Raw genomic sequence first — 22027 nt, forward strand, 5'->3', positions numbered from 1 at the left:
CATTGCCGTGCTTTGCCCCTGCCCTATGTTGAACTTCCATGTTATATTGGCTAAGTTCCTCCAGCCATCGTGCAATCTGTCCTTGTGGTTCTTTAAAACGGAGTAACCATGTTAAGCTGCTATGATCCGTGCGCAGAGTGAAATGACGACCAAGAAGATAATGACGATATTGCCGGGTAAAGCGAACCACAGCTAAAAGTTCTTTTCGGGTCGTGCAGTACCGTTTCTGTTCTTTGGTTAAGGCATACGACCCATATGAAATAATCCTTGGTTGTCCTTCTTGTACCTGGTATAGCATCCCTCCAATGGCTACCTCGGAGGCGTCTGTGTCCAAAATGTAAGGATCCTTGTCATTTGGCAATCCCAATACCGGGGGAGTAGTTAAAGCAGACTTCAAATCCACAAAAGATAGTTCTTGCTCTGGACCCCAGCTAAAATTCTTCTTTCCGGTGATAGCATACAATGCCCTTAACCGGTCTGCATAGCCCTTGATGAACATTCGGTGATAGTTCACCAAACCTAAAAATCTTTCCACTTCTTTAGACGTCTTGGGTGTCGGCCAGTCCATCACTACTTGAATGTCACTTTCTGACATAGTCAATCCATCCGGGCCTACCCATCGGCCCAGGAACTCAACTTTCCTTTGAAATAATACGCATTTCTTGGGTTTTAACTTCAATTGGTATTTTCGGAAACTTTCAAATATTGTCCGTAGTGTACCAAGGTGGTCTGTGAAGCTTTTTCCCATGGCCAAAATATCATCTAAAAAAGCCAAGATTTCGTTCCACGTCAGCCCTTGCAGAACTAGGTTTACTACTCTGGAGTATGTCGCCGGGGCATTGCATAAGCCGAATGACATTTTTGCAAACTGGAATAAGCCATACTTGGTGCTAAAAGCTGTCTTTTTCCTGTCTGTCTCTTTGATCGAAATTTGCCAGTAAGCGGAGTTAGCGTCCAGTTTCGAAAACCATTTCTGTCCGGACAGCATATCTGTACAATCCTCAATGAGGGGTAATGGATATACATCCTTCTTAGTGACATCATTCAGCCCCCTATAGTCCACACACCACCGCACCGACCCATCACGCTTACGGATCAGGACTGGACTCGCGCTCCAATCAGAGTACGATGTTTCAATAACACCAGCTTCCAGCATTTTGTTCAAGTGCCCTTCTTCCTCCGATACAAATGCCATTGGAGTTCTCCGGGGTTTTTGCTTCACTGGCCTGGCATCACCGGTGTCAATTTCATGTTCCATGGCTGTAAAATTGCCTAGGTCATATTCATCTTTAGCGAAGACATCTTGAAATTCAAGCAGCAAAGAACGCAACTGTTCCCTTTCGTCGCCGCTCAAATGTTCGCTAGATCTTTGCCAAACATCTGTCAAATGTTCCGGTAACTCCCGTGCGTTTTCCTGTTCCACCGTGTTAATCTCTCCTACACACAGATATTCTTCAGGCAACGCAGACATAACCTCCACTGTCTCCGCTGTCCCCACACACATTTTCCTCTTCAACCTAACATTGTGGTCACTTAGGTTAAAAACAGTCACATTTATTTGTGTCCCAGTATGCAACGACCGGGATATCAGTAGGTCTTTAATGTCGGTCCCTTCAAGTATGTATGTTCCAGGTTGGTCTTTAACAGTACAAGATACAGTCATTACGCATCGGGGAGGGATTTTAGTCAATCTAGAGACCGTAACCTTAGATACCCGTGGAGTATGTGTTTCCTTACAAGTCATGTAAAGAGTCTGTCCCCCTATACTAATATACATATCCGGGATATTAATATATGCACTATACTTTGTCATAAGGTCCTTTCCCAGAAGCATGTCATTGTCAATAGGGGCCACATACACATTCTCACAAATCTCCCTAACACCCATCTTAATCAATATAGGACCAGCTACAAAACCGGTCATTTTCATGTCTTTTCCCGCTGTCCTTAAGGTCACGTGTTTTAAAATGGGTATGTCAGTACCAATTTTATCAAAAACAGTCTGCGAAATAATGGTTACTTGTGCCGCCGTGTCAATCACAGCATCAATTTCTAAATGTTGTATTGTTATTGGAATTCTGAACAGAGTGCTGGTAGTCTGAACCTCATGGACTTGTACTTCCTCTAAGGTATTCGTCTGGCCATCCACTTGTTGGATCGAAGTTAGGCCTCTGACTCCGACCCACTGCTGTTTAAATCACTGTGACTGTCTACAAAGGAAACTTGCTTGTCCTTCTTCGCAGCACGTTGCAGTTCCGGGCAATCTTTCCGCCAGTGCCCAGTGTTTTGACAGTTATAGCATCTTCTTTCATTTTCCGGAGAACGTGACCTGTATTCTCCAGCTGAAGACTGCTTGATGGGACATTCCCTTTGCAAATGACCCTTTTTATTACATTTGTAACAAATCATCTCCGATGGACTTCTGGAAGGCGATGGAGAAGTTCTTCGTCTGGGTATTGAGGATAATTTTTCCAGTTTATCCGCAATCATATTAACTTTCTCTTCAAGACGACAGAACCTCTTTTCAAAGTCCTCCATTCTATCCTCTTCCCTTTTTCTGGTTATTCCTGGCGGTGACTTCGGTGCCGTGACTGCTGCAACCTGCACTTCCGCCACCACTCCTTTAGTAATTGTCTCTTGTTTGTTGTATATTAGTCCGCGGGTGTATTTCGCCCACTTTACTTTGTCTATAGCCTCCTCCATGGTGGTAGGTCTCATATTCGCCACTCCTTCCCCAACATGTTTATCAACTAGGCCATGACAAAACCGTAGTATGGTTTGGCGATTCATGTGTTCATCAGGAAGATCCCGGAAAGCATGGGTCGCCAAGGTCATCACTCTATCCGCCCAATCATCCAGCAACTCGTCTTTTTGCTGACAAGCATTAGAAAACTTAATCATAGCTGTTTCAGGGAGTTCCTGACAACCAAACCGCCTTTCCATCTTCTCCATAATGGCATTGTAACTGATACCCTTATCAGTTATCAGAGTATGGTAATCACTTGCCGTGTCAGTAAGACACAAGCACAAATAATCCTTCTTCTCCCTTTCACTCCAATCATTCACCACCACATAGCGGTTAAACTTGCTTTTAAACGACTTCCAACTACCCTTCCCACTATACACCAATGCCTTTGGTTGTTGGGTCAGCCTTTGTCGTCTGTCATCCTGTCGGTGAGTTCGACCAGCATGATTCTCTCGTTCGGGCACGATGACGCCCGTAATTGCCGGTTGAACATTGGGTTGTACAGTTGTCGCTGCAGGTAAAACATTAAGTTGTGCGCTTGTACCCGACAGTTGCACATTTGTTTGAACATTCGAGCCTGCTGGTTGAACATTTATACCTGCCGGTGCGAATCCGTGATTGGCGGCACCAGCTTGTAATCCCATCCCCTGGTACCCATCTCCATTAGTGAAAGGCTGGAACTGCACTTGAGCCGGATACCAATGTGGATAAGGGTACCCCAGGTATGGATATGCATTTTGTGGCGGTCCTTGCATCCATGGTGGGAACTGCATTGGTTGCCCCGGATGTAGCTGTTGGATTTGGTAAGGTTGTGGATACGGACCCATTGGTTGCACCGGGTACTGATATGGCAAAGGTTGTTGTGGTTGAGTCTGTACAGGAGGTTGTTGTATAGATGAAGACTGGTATGGCAGTGGTTGTTGCGGTTCCGCAACAGGTTTACTTTGTTCTTGACCCGCTTGCACTGAATATTGCCTCTGCCGATCCCTTGACTGTCGCGGAGAACCAGATGCTACAACCTTGTATCGACTATCGGGGCTTTCCTCTCGTTTGATAGCCTTCGGGCGAGTTCCCTGCATATTTGATACAGAAAGAGGAGGTCCAGATAGTTTATTAACAGCTGGTTCAATGTTTCTGATAGTAGATTGTACCCACTGCTGTTCTGTCAGTTTTCTGTCTTCAGGAGTCTGTGACCTACCCCATCGTTGCCAATACTGGTTACTTTCCAGATTTTTGTCTTCCGGAGTCTGTGTCCTCATATCATGACTGTAAGCCTCCAGATTTTCCTTTGCCTTTCCCTCATCATACCATCTTCCATGTGCCTTTTCAATAGGTACCCCTTCGTCTTCCTCTGCATCCTTTTCTTCTGTTTCGGAGAAATCCTTCAATTGGTTCAGTTTTTGCCTGGGTTGAGCGACCAGAGTTTTTTCCGGTTGCTCTGCAGATGTTTCAGAGGGTGTTTGCTCTGCTTGGGAGTCCTCATTCTCTTCCGGAGGTTGCTTTGAGAATGTTACCACCTCCAGAATTCTGTAGTTGGTCTGAAACCACTTAACGAAGACAACCACTCTTTCGGTACATAACCAAATTCCTCCCTTAAGTTGATTATTGCCTGCGCTGTTTTATATCCAACATTAGGAAGCGTTTTCAGTTCCACAAAAGACGCAGTATCAACATCAATAATTCTACTAGCCATGATTTCCAATAGAAGCACAAGATATTAATGAAAAGAAATGATTAATACGTCCTAAATTGGTAGGTCAATGTCAAGTTGAAAATTAGGATGTCAATAATACTGTCCAGGTCAAGTCTAAATTAAAGTAAATTCAGTTACAATTGAACTGTGACACACACACACAACTTGCAATCTAAATGCAATGTTCAGAAAAACTGATATTAAAAACAACAATTTATCTTAATTTTCCTTGCTCACCAAAAAATTCTTACTACAATGAGCACAATCACACTCCACAATATGATCAAATAAATCTCTTTCTCCACCCAATCAAAAATGAAAGCAAATGAGCATAATAAAACAATTACAGGCCATCACAAATCAAATAATATACACTAGAAAATGTAGCACCCAGTATTTGGTACCGGGTAATTGTTCTTCTGTGATTGTGATTAATGATAGTGTCAAGTATTAATATTGTTCAATAGTTTAGCTTTAAATCACGCACAATACTAAATAGCAAATCTATTTCTTCTAAAAATGGAATCAAACGGACAAAAATGTAATAAAACAAATGGCCATAAACACCAAAAATTCATGTATCCAAAATATAACACCCAGTATTTAATGCCGGGTATTATAACCGTAGATAACTCTCAGTATTGATCAAGACACAGTACGAATAGTATTTAATGGTATGCAATTGTGTTAATGACTCCAGGATAATGGGCAACTATTAAAGGAAATGGATTGGGTTTATACCTATAAACTCCACTCAACCAGACAATGCCGGTAAAGTCTGATGCAGGTTATGCGCGATCCCCAGCGATGCCGGAGAACCGATGATCCCTCTGCTCACTAAGACTTCGCGATCCCCAGCGATGCCGGAGAACCGAAAGTCCTTCAGCTGACTGCTACTGCCCGACCGCACGTCTCCTCTGTACCCTCAAGGCCAGATACCTCCGGGTGCAGGAACTCGTGCACTAGCTAGGCTAGAACACAACTAATGTAGAAACAAAGACATTAAATTATTATTCTCCAAAAACAATTCATGACAAAGTCTTTAATCGCAATGATAGCACTAGCTTGAAAATAAACTGAAATATTTTCAGTGTATTTGGTTTACTATACTTAATTATTTATTAATTGCTTTAGAGTAAATACGGTATTGCTACAGGTGCGCTCTTTAGGAAGTAGAAAAGAAAAATATTCTTGTAATATATCCTGTTGCTCAGAAAATTAACAGTTTCAACTATGCATACACCAGTAATGATACTATTATGTGATGAAGCAATAAAGCAAGTTGAAAATAATTGTACTATTCTTACAATGAAATGAAAATGCCCTTATTTCCTAAGTATTTTTTTTTTCCAAAAAAAATTAAAATAAACAATACAGGTTGAAATCAACTGCAATTGCTATTGCACTCTAATATCAACTAGCGCAACTAATTACAATTATTAGTTACACTAAATATCAGTGAACAATAGATGCAATTACTAGAATTCCAATCACCGGAAAGTAAACAATGGAACGATTTCCGTTTCCGGTTAGCTCATGGCAACAACCAATGAAAAATGGGGTATCCCGAGCTATTCATAGATGGTTGTTAAATCCGGGAAATTTAAAAACTCCCAGTGAAATATCAAGAATTCTAATGAAAATACATCTCAAAAGAATAAATCTTCAAATTTTCAGATAACTAAAGATGGGTTTTACAAATGCATGAAAGTACACGTACTTTCACTGTTTAATCCTGAGTTTAGTCCAGAAAATATTCTGAAAACATGCAACTATTCCAGAATAATGAACTAAAAGTATAATTCACAAAATTAATAGAATAAATGAACAAATGTACAATGCAATCGTCAATAATGACTGACGACATGTGCAAAAACAAGATGGCGGACAATTTTTCCGCGAAAGCCTCAATCGCAAAAAATATCACAAATATCAAAATATTGTTGCACTTTCATTAAATGCAAAATTAAATGTCACTATTGTGCAGTTTCTGCACAATCTTGACAACAAAATGAGTCATACTACAGCAGAAAATCAAACCACAATGGCGGGTATGTTCCCGCAAAGGTTCAATTTTTGGAACTGCGAAAGTTGCAAAAATTATTGCTCGCAGCGCCAGTGAAGTAAATACTGGTAGTACTTACCTGAAATAAAGCTGTATCTGTTCCCGGATCCCTCAGGCCAGGAACGTAGACACAAAACACATAGGATGAACACCGATACAAAAGTAGACGTCCGTCCAGATGTAAAGCTACAGTATGACTGACGATTATTTGCATTCGTTTCCGGTCAATCGATTAGTCTCTGCCGTACTGTTCCGGTTACACACCAGTAAATTTACCACAATAACAATTAAATCCACCACATTGAAGCCAAACGATATCGTCGCCTCTAAAGCGGATATGGAAGACAATATTACCAAGACAATTGGTTATAATCTCTTTTATTTCTTTTTTTTTTTAAATTTAATCGCGATTTTATAATGTCTATTTTTATTTCACCTACATGTTTTTTTTGTAAATTATTATAGGCCAAGTGTGAGATTTAAAATGTAAAGACATAGTTCAACTCCAGAAACATTATCAGCATATATTTTCTTTCAAGCTAGTCTTTTTTATAAGACAATTGACAAATTAACTACATTAAAGACAAAACATAAAAAACGATGTTTAACATAAATCATTAATAAAGCCGCGGTGTATCGTAAAAGCAAAGCATTGTTTTTTTAGCCGGTTTAAGGGATCCAAAACCTCATACTCATTCCAGTTTTAATCATTTGCGTATGTTTTTTTTGCATAAATGTGTCTTGACTTATACATTTGTTGCGTTATCTCTGTTTAACAATTGGTTCCTTTTCATGCAAAGAACGGCATGGTATGCTGATGTTTTCCTATTGGTGCTGCAGCTGACATTTCAATTTCTTTTGTATCTATTTGTGTACGTCATGATTAATATGCATATATCTGACCAACATCTATTATTTGCTTTTTTATCTGTAAGTCTGTTTGTAGGAATAATGCATATCTGTTTATACTTCCGTTGTGTAATTAAATGGTATTTTAATTTGACATTTATTATATGTTTTGATTGAATAATGACGCTTTCATATTAATGTAATAAACTCTTAAATTTTGTGTGCTTACATCCGGGTCTAATGTGCGATTTTGGCGCTCCTACACACTGTTTAAACCACCAATTTAAACCACCATATTGTTGCATTCATTATGCCGAGGTCACCAGCTGTGTTTATGTGTGTAAATTGTTCTTCTCTTGTTGTGTGTGGTGTCGTTTACAAGTGGTCTGGCGGTAGCTGAATAGATATCCCCAATTTTGAAGGGCTGGACAGTACAGTATGCATATATTGCATATATTGTATCTCGGCAAATAGGATTTGGATTTTCATTGTATAGTTGATGAGTTGGGAGTAGGGTACCTCAGCCTAGAGTTGATTTTGCTCGAATCGATGTAAAAATAATTTCTTTCATATTTTGTATTAATGACAGTAAATTTGTTTGTGCTTATAACGAAAAGAGGTACTGAAACTTCGTCTAAAACAACGTTCTTAATTATTTATAAACAAACCGTTGTAATTTTACTTTATTTCCTTAAGTCAATTATTTAGCTATACCTGAAACTACATTATAAGAACCACCGATTTTACGTCTTCACATTGTCAGTTTACTATTGATTGTTACATAAACCTTAATTTCCTTTTGCATTGGTAAGGATGTAAATGGTTAAGAACAAAGCCGCTCTACGAATTTTTAAGTTCGGCATTGTCCGGTGTCCGATTCCCGCTTGCTCTTAGAGTTAAACCCTTACACTATTATTGTTATTCACGTATATGTACACGACATTGTGAGAACAAGCCCCTTTAAGGGAATAGCTTTTACTGTTAATGCAATCTAATGATTATACGATGTTATATTTTTAATGGCAAAGATTTATTTGTCCATGAATACATATAAAAGTAGCTACTTGAGCCAATGTCCAATTGGATCATTTGACTAAAAACATAGTTCGCATAGTGCCTTTAATTAACGAATACCGTTTCTCCATTTGTATTTGAATAATACCACCATACTTTTGATACCATGTATTGAGGGTGTTTCAAATATTATATATTTACCTTGGATTTCAGGGGCACATCTTTTCTTACCCAATTAATTGAATAATTTAACCTTACTCTTCATGACAGTTAAGATGCATATAGTTTTGTCAACATTTAAAAGTTTTAAGTCATTTTATACTTAACTAAAGGGTTAAAAGGGGGCTAAAGGAATGATAAGAAATATTGTAATTTTTTACTTTTTTTCTCAAACCTATGACAATTTATAGAGAATACTAGGTCGGTGCCGAATGAAGCGACGTTTATTTTGCGAGGCTTAGAAAATCTGAACTACGAGCCTTGACGAGTGGTTCAGATTTTCGGGCCGAGCAAAATAAAACTTCGCTTTATTCGGCACCGACCTAGTATTCGATTTATCCCATCAAATTTTCTTAGTCGTCAATTATTTCGTTAAAAATAGAATAGGAAAATAAAACTTTACGAAAACCCCAAAATTATTTTAAGCAAACATCGTTTTATTATTGATTCATCCCGAGCCTAATATATTACAAAAAGATCAGTCAATAACCTGTTTTTCTATTTACCATACCTCTACGACCCCGATTAAAAAAAATAATGACAAACATACTAAAAAACTGCAGCTTTTGCGGGAAAGAATATGACTTTTGTCGTTTGACGTGTTAATAATGACGTCATGAGTACGCGCACTTAATATTTGTAAAAAAAATGTTTGTTTGCTTTTTGTGTTGCATTGTGTGTTTAAAATATATTACATCTTGGCATCTAACTGTTTGTTTTGTTGAATCTGATTCGATTTTACTAAAATGATTACTTTATAGTTGATTCCGAGTAATATGACTATAAGAGTCCGCCGCGCGTGACAGCCATATTTCAGCATCGCCGAAATAAAGGAAAATATATTCAACAGTGGTTTATTTCGAAAATGCACGTCTGATGATGGGATAAACTAGCGAAGCCTCTTTTTAAATGGTAGCATACATTATAAATAGGACGGATACAGCAATATTGGTTTTGTTATTGTCAGACTAAACAAAATCAAAGATGCACAAGCAACTGTCAATCAAGAACTTAAAACAAATACCAATTCATATATTTTATTTTAAATGATGTACATCAATCCATAATTTTATGCCGATGCACGAGAGCATGCAAAAAATTAGCTTAACAACATAGTAGAGGTAAATTTTATCAACGCTGAAATATCAATTCTTACGCCCGATGTAATGTTACCGAACATATTTAAGCACGCGATAAATATAATTTAACATCTATGCGTTTCAAACATAATGTATGTGACTGAATCGTTCGACTGATTGTTACTTTCATTGAAATTCTGCCACTTCTTTTTAATCGTTCTGTATAGGGTGTAACATAGTGATATGCCCTGCATATAGGAACATTAAAAGATCTATAAAATTTGGCTGAGAATGAAACTTTACTTACCTGTTTCTTTACAACTCACCGAGTCACTATTTAAGCAGCCATGATTTCATTTGCATGCGAACTTGTAAATTTCACAGAACATCATACAAAGAACAGACATATCCGTTTAAAAACATTCCAATCATTAACTGCAAATTCCACTTTCGTTGTTGTTCTTAGTGTGTCTGAACTTCAATTTCATGTTACGATATCTAAGTTTGTACGCATTGTAAGCTTTTTATAACGTTTATTGACCTTACCTTTTAACCTTCGCTGCATGTCGGATTTAATATGCGTACAATAGTATGTTATTGTCAGATCACTCACATTTCTGATTTGGTCGCATGCATTTTGTCGCGTTGGATTGTGGTAAATTTAAGTAATTTCTGTCAGCGACTCAACAAAGCATGAAATAGTTTTGTTTTACATAAATTTCTGTTCAAAATGTAAATATGGCGGTTTATTTTTGCTTGATGTCATTTTGAGCGTTTATGACCATTTTAATAGTCGATTGACGTCATCGATGACCAACTTGTGTTCCACCGACCATTTATTTTGAGGCAATCGACAAAGAAATATGGGTCTGTCAACGACAGTAATTCAGTCAACGACGTTAACACCGATTTCAAAATATTAAGAAAACTTGTAAGAAATACTTAATATACTGAATTCACATTGATTGTACAACAATATAACAGACAATGTGAAGATATAAATTTTAACCTCCTTCATGTACAAAACTGTCGAAGATGTGTTGGAAAAGGATTGCTGATATGTATAACTATAAATATTATGCTGCATTTGGAAATTTCAATGTTATTGATTTGGAAGTGCGGCATTGAAAATACTAGGTCGCATAATTGAACACTGAGCACAGAAACGGATAAAACATAGTATGATTTTGAAAATCAATTGTTACAAAACGACAAGCTCAAACGCATGGTGGGTTAAATACATACATTTCTGACATTGGAGTGAATTTGGCCCAAAACGACCGAGGACACCGTAAAGGAAAAGCAATTCTGAAGAATAGGTCAGGCATATTATGATTTTATTATTGGTGAAGATATGTATGTTCACGGGATAAAACCATGCATTGTATCAGTAAAATGAGAAATAAATATTAATGTCAAACTAGACAGTAAGAGAAAATTGATTGATTTATTTCATTTTATTTTTTTTTTAAATCAAGGGGGAAATAAACAAAAAGTATTCCTTTATTAAGAAAGATATAATAAATTAATTAATCGAGCAATTCAAATAATTTATCAATGAACATTATATAAAATAATACTGTTTACGGTAATTTAAGACGTTTACAATATAGCAAACAATTGAAATTTAGAACGTATTGCTATTATTAACTACATTTGAACCAGATCAACAATTGTAAAAATAAAATGAATAAAAATGGCTCACCGCCCTGGAGCGGTCAAACCATTGGTCGTTTAAACAGGTTTAAGAACTAGCCGAACCTCACACTTACCCCAGAAGTAATCACAAACCAAACACGCGTCTAAACCGATTTTCATTCGGTTTATATGTAAATGTACTCATGCAGACTGTTACTAAAAGTATGAATGGCAAAAAGTGACGCGCAAATTTTAGGGTTATAGTGTCGAATTATATAAAATCTATTAAAACGATAAGGGGATGTGTTTTAAAGTTATACGTGTATCCCTTATTTTCAGAGTATCGGCCCTTCTCATAGTATCGTGTCTTAAACGAAAACACGTCAAGAAGTGCTGCAAAGTTAATCTTTTTTTTCACTTTTTAGAGGTTAAATTTATTTGATGATTACCCGTGACTATTGCGACGATCTTCTTATGATTTACGATGTTCATTGGAAAGTAGGTCATGCTTATTACAGATTGATGCTATGATTTTTAATTTACGTAACACACAATTATGTTCGTTTGTTTTTGAATTAATAGCAGCTTTATCAAATGTTTTGTATGCCGCTTTTTTATAAAATAATTAAATAAATTGAGAACAGCATGAGCACGAGTTTCGTTTTTCCATTACGAAACTATTTTTAGAAAAAGCACATGTTCATAGTAACAAACCTTAGCAATCAATCAGAAAGGCCGATTATGAGAACTATTGTCCATGATACCGATTACTACAGGGAGCTAAGTCTAGCCTTTTTTTGCCAAATCAATGCCGATTTATATGCAGTTTTCGTTGTAATGGCCAATAATACACATTTAACTAAAGGTTGACATATAACACATGCGTGTTTTTGTATTTGTTCACTTCCAAAATTCGTATGTATTCATTAAGACGGCCAATACTACGGATAGATGTGCTAGTAAGAAATAGTTAGCTCATATCTCTGGGTTTGAATTACGTGAGTTGTACATGTTGTCACTGTGAGTAGACGGAAGATATAACTTAAGGATACTAATTCTATAGAAAATATTACCAATGACGTTAATATATGTACAAACTTAAATGCAGAAGCGATTGATGTTGTTTTTTTCCAGTAGAATATAATATTTATAATAACTAGTTCTAGGTACATAAGATTTCATATCCAAAACGTGAATTTTCAAATGATAATTAATGTTTGTGTATTTTATACAGCTATGAAGTCAATATTATCCCCCGGACATTAAATGTATTGGCAAATAACTTTAACTTAAGTCTTCAATAATGTATTTAAGTGTGCACTTCCTCTGCAAACACATTTAATTTCCTGCATCTTACTCAAATGAAGGCAAGCTGAATCCGTAATTAATTGAACCGCAACTGCCACTGTGTATATACTTATGAATAAACTCCATGTATTTTTAGTAACAATTGTGAAAAATATTAATGTAATGTTCAAAACCCACCACTTTACTAGCATGCCACTTAAAATATATGCATTTTAGAAATAAAGCACATTGACAAAGAATATCAAGCTATGAAAGTAATGTTAAACTCGTTTATTATGATTTATCAACACCCATATCAATTGTCAGATTCACACCAAAACAAGTTTTTTTCTGTCCAGACATGTTACATTGAATTGTACTATTTTTATACATTATAATTATCCTTTGATAGAAACTTGTTTTTAACTTTTATTAGTTTTTTTTAATTTTATTATTATCATTATTATTATAATTATTTGATTGTTAATTTAATGTAGCGAATCGTATATTTAAAGTGGGCAAGTTTTGATTAACTTGGATTACTGTGAAAAGCGGAGTGTATACCTTTTTCTACTCAAGATATGCCCGGTATACTTATGGAGACCTTAAAGGGATCTTTTCACGCTTTGGTAAATTGACAAAATTGAAAAAAGTTGTTTCAGATTCGCAAATTTTCGTTTTAGCTATGATATTTGTTAGGAAACAGTAATGCTGAACATTTACCATGGTCTAATGTAGCCATTATATGCATCTTTTGACGATTTTAAAACCTAAAAATTATAATGCGTTGCAACGCGAAACGATTGAATAATTTGGAGAGTTCTGTTTTTGTCGTTAAATTTTGTGAAACTACGAAGATTGCTTATATAAGGTATAAAATACGTCAAGTAAGTGTACTCGGCGGAATAGCTCAGTAGGCTAAAGCATTTTTACTTCAGGACTCTGGCAGGACTCCAGGGGTCACTGGTTCGAAACCTGGTCCGGGCAATGTTCTTTTCCTTTTTTTAATTTTAATCTTGATTTTTTACTGGAGCTTTTACGATCCAATGTTTACATTTATCGATATAAAGCATTTAATGAATAAGTTAAAAAATGCCAAAATCTGTGAAAAGGCACCTTTAAGTACAAGCTTTGAACATATCTTAAAATACGCCCATTTAGATATTCAGATTGTTTTAATTTACCTATCGACGGTTGTTGTTGTTTGAGTAGTTTTCTTTTGTGCCCGATCCATCAAGGGAAGGTAAACATGAATAAATTTGTTTAGAAAATGAAACAAAAACCAGTGGCGTTATTAACTTTGGCATGAAGTACGAAAAAGAGTAAGCACAGAAAAATATAGCATCATAGCAGTTGGCTTTTTACTTGTTGTAATCAACGGCACTCGCTTAATAGCAGCCGTTTTTAATTTTAGTAATGATACAAATTTCTGAGCCTATCCGAATTGGCTGGCTGCCAAAATCCAAAATCCCAAAAGTCCGATTTACCACTTAATCCATTCGCAATTAAATTAAATATTCGAAGATCTCAATAACCCGCTTTGTAAATACAGAACATCACTATATAACATAACAATGTCATAAAAAGTGTAAACAAATATTATTGAAGCAAAATTGCTAAGCATTGGCTACGACATAGTTTTTATTGTTTACATATTCATGCGAGAATAAGTTCCTCACTTGACGGTCTCGGCCGAAAAGATACGAGTGTTTACATAGACATTAAGAAGAATTTTTTTCTGATACATTTTTTGAAGACATTATATTTGGTATTTATAAACATTTTTTAAAATATTGTTATTTTGTTTTGCGTTAACAAGACATTCCAGAAAAAAGAAAATGAAAAAACGACAACAAATATGCACGGAAATAGACTAAGTAACCGGATACGGTATTTCACTGCGCAGATCGAGCGCGCAGATCAACCGCGCAAATCGAGCGCGAAAAGTTCTACATAAGACAAATTTCACAATCTGTGCAACGTTTTATTTCAGAGTAAGTCAATTTAGTGGATTTTCGTTTGTTTACACATTACAAAGAAAGTATGAGTGTTTCCCTGATCTGTTAATTATGTAATAATAAGGCTATTGAAAGTGATTTAAATAACGCCAACAATAACAGGTTTTTTGCGGTCATGTTGTTGCTGTTGTTTATCTTCACCGCCTATGTAGACGAACCTCTACCAGATCTATAGAGTTGAACAAAAGGTTATCGTTCACTCCACCAGTATTGTGTAGTCATCCACCCTCCTTTGTACACTGTAGAATATACACAAATATTGTCTTTTCTTACAGTCTCTGAGTTTCTGCACTAAACCGCTAGGGTCAATCCGTATAAATTCGGACAAAGGGAGAAATTCGGACACTACTTCTTCCCAAGCACACTAAATCTAGGCCCATGCCTTCAGTGCCTACAGCGCTTTGATTATTATATCATATGAAGTTGGTTGGTATTAAATTGAAACACGCACGTGGAGACAACTTGAAACAATCATACGATAATCTTCCTGCATCCAATTATTTTCGCCGTCAAACGTTTGTTAAGATCAATAGCATTGATTATGTCGAATGAAGTGGTGTGAATTATTTTCATTATATTCAATTGTAACATTCGTTATTTGCATTACACGTTTAAAGTGTGGGGCGAACTATTGCATGTTTGCCACAACGACTATATTTCGACGTGAAATGATGGCATGTTATGCAATTCAAAGTACATGTGTAGTGTTTTTATTATTGATTAATCCTGCTAGAACAGAAAACGCACTGGGATATTTATCAGTGAGAAATCCAGTGTTTGTCGGCGGGAATATTACACTGATGTTAATCCCGTTCTATCACGCGTTTGTAACGGACATTGATAACTCGAAATTGCAAGTCTTATTTAGAAAAGACAATGTCGAAAACGAAATGCATGAAGCAATCCGATCATTTGAAAACGGAAAAGCTTTCTTTGTGGAGATTAGAAATGTCAACAAGACCTGGAATAATTCAGCTGTTTTCTTCAAAAACAGCAATACAGAGTCCAACAACGTTGACCTCACAATAAAAGGTTATTATAATTAAAACTGTAGGCGTCTTTGTCGTTTGTTCTACTTTCCATTATTTTTCCTCATTATTAATAACATGGTAATGCAACTGAATCTTTATCCCATAAATTGCTTTTTATTTATAACATAGATGGTGCGAGGTTTATGTTTATTTTTGATATATGATATGAGAAAAGTTCAAATGTGAGCCTAATGGCGTTCTATAATCTGGTCTAGCATTCATGTACAATCCACACACACTCACACGCACGCTCGCGCGCACACTCAAACTGCGACAGTATGCTAGTTTGTTCTCTTCCAGATCGCACGGAAGGTCTTCTTCACATTCTGTCCGACCCTACTCAGCCTGAAGACAGTGCCCAGATTGCTTTTTATCCTCCTGTGGGTTTTCAGGATTGGAAGCAAATACACCAATGGTGGCCTAATCGATATGGTGGAATTGTCAACGATTCAAATAAAGAGGAAATAATTTTTACAATAAAAATTGCTAACCACAGAACATTCTTTTTGGAATACGTCAATGGAAATTTTCCTATGAACATAAGCGCAACAGTAGTTTCCGGTATGTTACATTTCCAGCCATTGCCGATTTGAAGTACAACTTTACATTGTATCTCTTGTAAGTTATCCGATAACAATATAGTGTGCCTATCTTTTCAACAGTATACGTATGTTTTAACTTCACTTTTTACACGTCAGCGCACAAAGGCGTAGGTCCTCCCTGCACTAACCAAAAATGTGGCCACTGCGTGTGTGTCCATCGAGGCGAGGACTTCACGTGCTCCACAGATGGACGCATGTTAGCAATGTGGATTGGCTCTGAAAACGTGGACTTTGAGCAAATAACAGACACAAGAAATGAAGTGAAACAATACAGGCCGCATAATGGCTCAATTACCAAACACCATCACAATAGTACTATTGTTTGCTTCATGGAGAAAAACGGCTTTGTTTTCAACGACAGCGCAACTTTGATCGTACTCGGTAAAGTGTTTAAAATGTATTTTAGCATTTATTGATATTATTGTCAATGTAGCGTCATTCAAAAATGATCTTTATATATGTACCTTTCTTGCGCATAAATACAATTGCAGTTCATTAAGGTTCCTTACATTGGCAACCATCACAGAATTGCGTGACTATTGCTACATTTACTTCTATCTTAATGTCAAGTGCTTGTGTGAAAAGCCGTTTGCTTTTTGCGTGTGTGTTTTTTATATAACATATATTTTTGTAGATACGGTGCAGTCGATAGTATCGCCGGATTCTGCTTTGACCTACACACTGGTTTTCACTTCAGTATTAATAGTCGCGTTGGCTGCTTTTTTCATTCTCGTTAAAAGTATGTAAACTATTTATTCAAACGGCAGTGTCTACAAAACCATGACCATATATTTACAGTTGTACAAACGATAAACTCAGTTGTATTGATATTTGCATGCGTTTAAAACAATAACAATTCGGAATCATGTGTACAATGAATTCTAATTTGAGTTATACTTTATTTCCAGGACATAAAAGATCAAAAGACAGAGTATTAGGGTAAGTTAACGTATTTGTTATATTTACCCATTGCATCTTCAATGCAAATGGTATGGGGACAATTTTTGCTTAACTTAAAAAAGATTATCAACTTTTTCTTATTGAAAATGGGTTTTTTTACGGTTTTAACGCAAATAGAAATAGTATAGCCATGCGTTCACTTCTATTAACCATGTTTCTTAGATTCTTTAGAGCCTGTAGACGAGCACCAACAAGGGCCCGCGACATTGATCAAGCAGGTAATGACAAATACAGCGAAACCTATACATATGCAATACATGCAATAGTATAGCTCGATTTAATCGTGTTATGTAAAATTTACTGTAACTAGGAAACATCCTGTGAATTTATAATCAAGTTATTATCACTTTAATCACAATCTACTAAATTGTGAAAAAGATTAAACAAATTAATACAAATCAAACATTTAGTACCGACACACATCATGCCACTGTTTTGTGTGAGATTTCTAAATGAAATCAGAGCTACGTGTTCATTTATCAAAATGTAGGTTCTCATTCAAGAGTACTTAGTATACATTATTGCAAGATCAGGACAATATCAACCAATGTAATATATATATATTCGCTAAACAAACATTTCCGCAAATGATTGTCTGAATATTAATATGTATACTTTGCAGACACTATGTCGGACGATGATGACGACTTTGACAGTGATTTAAGCGCCAACGCGCAAGAATCTGGAAGAGCAAAGTTTCCCATCGAGGTGAATTATTGTATGCATTGACTTCCGTTTTAATGACTTATTTGTAAACGCAATGATAGGTTAGAATATTGTATTTAAATATTTGGGGTTCATTGCACAGCATAAGTTTTACACGAAACAAATTTCCAATTTGATAAACAAAAGTCCCATCGGCTTGTTTTAAACTTCTTTGTTTGATGAAAAACAATGGAGCGTCAACCGAAGCTCTATATGTATCGCTCTTAAGATCTATCGTATGCCATACACGTCTGTAAACAGACAGTGTATTATTATAAACGTGCTTGTATTGCTTATGTACCTCTATATTCTATTTAATTCAGGAATCCACAGGTGCAAGTGTGACTTTGGTGTATGCGGACCTTGACATCAAGTTTCTGGAACAAGGCCCACACCCTGGCCCGACTGTCAAGAAGTACGAGCCCACCCAGTACGTAGAGTTCAGGGCCTACAAGACTGAAGTCACCGAGTATGGTAACATCAACATGGCAGACTGAGCACCAAGAGAGCTCAGACGTTTGTGAGTGTATCAACATTAGAAGAAAAGTGACACGCCCTACAATTGTTTACTCGTTCAGTAGTATTGATCTTTAAAAAGACACGTGTTGCGTTTCAAAACGGCTCATATGACCCGATTGCGAAAGTAACGGAAGACACAGTTTATACAACGATGTACTTATAAAATAAAATAATAAGCGTACTTTGATTTTACTTTCTTTTGTGTATGTCATATGCAAGTTTAAATGACATCTTTTGGCATCTATTTACTCGATGTTTAGATACTTCGATTTTCTGATTTGCTTTTAAAATAGTCCAATAAAGTGCAGAATATACAATATCTTGATTGCACCAGCAATAGACTGTGACTCATGTTTGTATTTATACCATGTTTAGATGTGTATTATACTTATCTTACGCCATCATTTTGAAGGTGCATTTTTACGAGTATATGCTCATGTTGCCATTAAAGTAACATTACTTCTCATAATCAATGAAATTTCGTACAATATTTCGTAAAATAAAGCTAAACATTTAAAATTCATTGTTCCTTATGGTCATTGTCGAAATTTCAACGCCAGATGTGGTCTGATAAAATAGATGTGTTTGGGTACAAAATGCTCGTTTTTATTTTGGTTTTAACTTGGTACCATTTTAGTGTTCGTGTGTCGTTTCAATAGATATATTCGCAGGAAATTAACATGGAATTTATTGTGGTCACAAATAAATAAAAACGAGCATTTTGTATCGACAAAAATCTATGTAATCATACCACATCTAGCGTTGAAGTTGTGGCTATTGCTATAAGGAACACTGATTGTTTAGGTGTTAACTTTATTTTACGAAGCACTTCACCAACTTTTCGTTGATTTTGAGCGTTATAGAGACTTTAACGATTCATAAAGAAAACTTTCTGATAAGCCTTTTATTAACGTATATACAGACAAGATGCCTTGTTTGTCGTTATTCTGGATTTCATTTCATCCAATGTGGCCAATGACTTTAATTTAATACATATTTCAAACGTGTATTATCTACTTTCAAATTTTCTTTAAGTTCGTTTAAGAAGAAGTTCGTGTACGTCCCTGTTTGAGTCATAGTATGGTAAAAGTTTGTGTTCGGTTATAAAAGAAGTGACTGAGAGCAAGAATTACTGATATAGTTGCTGGACTTCATTGTTTGCTTAATCACATTGCTTCGTAATAACATGTATTCCTTATATGAAAATTACATTAATTTGACTCGAATTTGTAGTTATAATTACAATATTCTTTTTGTCCATGTGTGCCACTTATTTTTATTTATATGTTAACACTGTTCTTTAAGTTTCTTTCTCGTGTCCACGGAGCTCGTTCTATATATTAGCACTCTTTTGGAATCAGCATTCATGTTATCTTGTAATTTTTGCAGCTTGTTTGGAGAATGATAAAATTTGTAATTTAATGGACTTTACGGAGATATTGACTTAGGATTTTGACATTTTGGTAGCTTCTGTCCATCCATGATATAAAAATCCTTCTGGTCGCGCGATCAAAATTAGAGACGACAATCATTCGGTAAATGTGAAAAAAATATACACAGAAAATGAGTTTTCATCTGAACATTTATTAAAATAATAAGATACTTTAAGTTAAAAAATATATATACTCATTTCGTCTTTTTCCTGCCATTGAATAAGTAATGTGTGTATAAAAGACAAGAGTGACTGCACTGATAATAATATTGAATTGTTCACTTGCTTACTTAGACTTTTTACAAAATGGACACTTAAGTTTATTAAATGAACTTTATATGTCATGTCGTTGTTTTGTGCTATATCGCGAGATAAAATTATAATCTAAATTCTTGTAAACGTGTTTTAAACATTTTATAAGTAGATTACCAGAATCCATATACGCTTGGCACAAAACTATTAAATACTTGTGTGTCAATCGAAATATTGCGTAAGCATCTTAATGACACGGGTCCCTGCCTTTGTATGCTTATCACCAGCGTAGTAAAACGGGGCTCTGATATGTACGGCTTAACTTCAGCTTTGTGAAACGGGACTCTGAGGTGTGAGGCTTAAATGCATGTTAGTGAAACGGAGCATTGATGTGTAAAGCGTATCCCCAGCTTAGTGAAACGGGGCCCTGCAATGTAAGGCTTAAATCAAGCGTAGTGAGAAGGGCCCTGATTTGTTAGGCTTAATCTCAGCTTGGTGAAACCCCTTATATGTAAGGCTTAAATACAGCACAGTGAAACGAGGCCCTTAAATGTAAGGCTTTAATTCATCTAAGAGAAACAGGGCCCTGCTGTGTTAGGCTTAACCAGAGCACAATGAAACAAAACGGGGACTTATTTTGATAGGCTTAAATTGGAACGGGGCCCTGATATGTAAGGCTTTAACCCAGCATTGTGAGACGGGGCCTTGATAGATGTTAGACATAACTGCAGTCTAGTAAAACGGGACCCTTATATGCTAGGAGTTACTCCAGCTTAGTAAAAAGTATCCTGATGTCTTAGTCTTAAATAAAGCGAGGTGAAACGGGGCTCTAATATGGTAGGCATTACTCCAGCTTTGTAAAACTGGACTTTGTGGTAGGATATCTGCAGCCTATGTAAACGGGGCCGTTATGTGGTAGGCTAAACCCTAGCTGAGTAAAACGGGGCCATGCAGTATTACGTCGCTGTTCTTCGAAAACCGCGTAAGTCAATTTTAACAACTTTTCAATAGGCAAAAAAACATTTTTAAATATACTTATTTAGATAGTCTAAAAAAGGAACAAAATATAAAAGAGAAAACTGCGTAAGTCCATTTTTAGAATTAAAATGACAACTACAGGGTTTTATATTGTCATAAATAAAAAATATGCCCATTTTGACATAGACTTTCTAAATTAATTTATTTTACAACTTCAAAAAAAAAAATTAATTTTTTTTGTAAAGTTGGAAAAATTGACTTACGCAGTTTTTGCAGAAACAATTAGTGCACCAATGAGTGTTCAGGATTTTCTCACGTGCTCATAACTATGCCTTCCAATTGGATATTAAATCCAGTATTTTCGCAGAAAATGACCCGTGAACCAGCCGTTTATATAAAAACAAATAACAATTTGCGCCAAATTTGACTTACGCGGTTTTCGAAGAACAGCGACGATTAGCATTAACTCAAGATTCAATGAATTTAGTTTTGTGTTAAATTGTTTTATTATCCTAAAGTGTCAATGCAATCGGTCTTATATAACATAATTTTACATATATACATGAATGAACTGAATGTGCGATTTAATAGGTAGTATAAAGATTTTGTGTTTATTTACATGTTTGTTTTTATGTATTTTGAGCTGAAATGAAAAGTCAATCAGGTATCGAAAACAAGTTCATAGTGTTTCAATATTTATATCGTCGTCGAATTCTTCTAACTGGTGATACACGTTGATCTTAAGGTTTGTAACAACACAAGGCGCATTAATATATACAAAATGGCAGAAGATAAACCACATCATAATCCGTATAGTTTTCTTTAATTTATGACATGTGAATAATTTAAAAACAATCTGACGAAACAAAAAAACGTAACACACACAATAAACAAGCAACCACAGGGATCGCCGCCATGGAGGGTTAATTGCCTACCATTT

The 22027-nt window shown here is 35.9% G+C and overlaps 1 protein-coding gene across 2 annotated transcripts; it reads left to right on the plus strand.

Annotated features, from left to right (window-relative positions):
- The first annotated feature begins 15097 nt into the window (after positions 1 to 15097).
- LOC127873443 (uncharacterized) lies at positions 15098 to 20199 on the plus strand. 2 transcript variants are annotated; one of them, XM_052417308.1, is made up of 8 exons: positions 15098 to 15640; positions 15940 to 16200; positions 16338 to 16622; positions 16876 to 16980; positions 17150 to 17180; positions 17373 to 17419; positions 17824 to 17909; positions 18230 to 20199. In XM_052417308.1, the coding sequence occupies exons 1-8, from the start codon at positions 15157 to 15159 to the stop codon at positions 18401 to 18403; spliced, it is 1473 nt and encodes a 490-aa protein (XP_052273268.1). In that variant the 5' UTR covers positions 15098 to 15156; the 3' UTR covers positions 18404 to 20199. The 2 variants fall into 2 exon arrangements, with proteins under 2 accessions (XP_052273268.1, XP_052273267.1); XM_052417307.1 differs by having other exon boundaries at positions 15099 to 15640; positions 17364 to 17419.
- The last annotated feature ends 1828 nt before the right edge of the window (positions 20200 to 22027 follow it).

Source organism: Dreissena polymorpha, chromosome 3 (genome assembly GCF_020536995.1).
Source record: "Dreissena polymorpha isolate Duluth1 chromosome 3, UMN_Dpol_1.0, whole genome shotgun sequence".
Classification (NCBI taxonomy): Eukaryota; Metazoa; Mollusca; class Bivalvia; order Myida; family Dreissenidae; genus Dreissena; species Dreissena polymorpha.

Coding starts and splice junctions, on each gene's coding strand:
- LOC127873443 (XM_052417307.1), top strand. CDS start 15,157: ATGAAGTGGTGTGAATTATTTTCATTATATTCAATTGTAACATTCGTT. Junction 17,181..17,363: donor TCAAAAGACAGAGTATTAGG/GTAAGTTAACGT, acceptor CATGTTTCTTAG/ATTCTTTAGAGCCTGTAGAC. Junction 17,910..18,229: donor GAGCAAAGTTTCCCATCGAG/GTGAATTATTGT, acceptor TATTTAATTCAG/GAATCCACAGGTGCAAGTGT.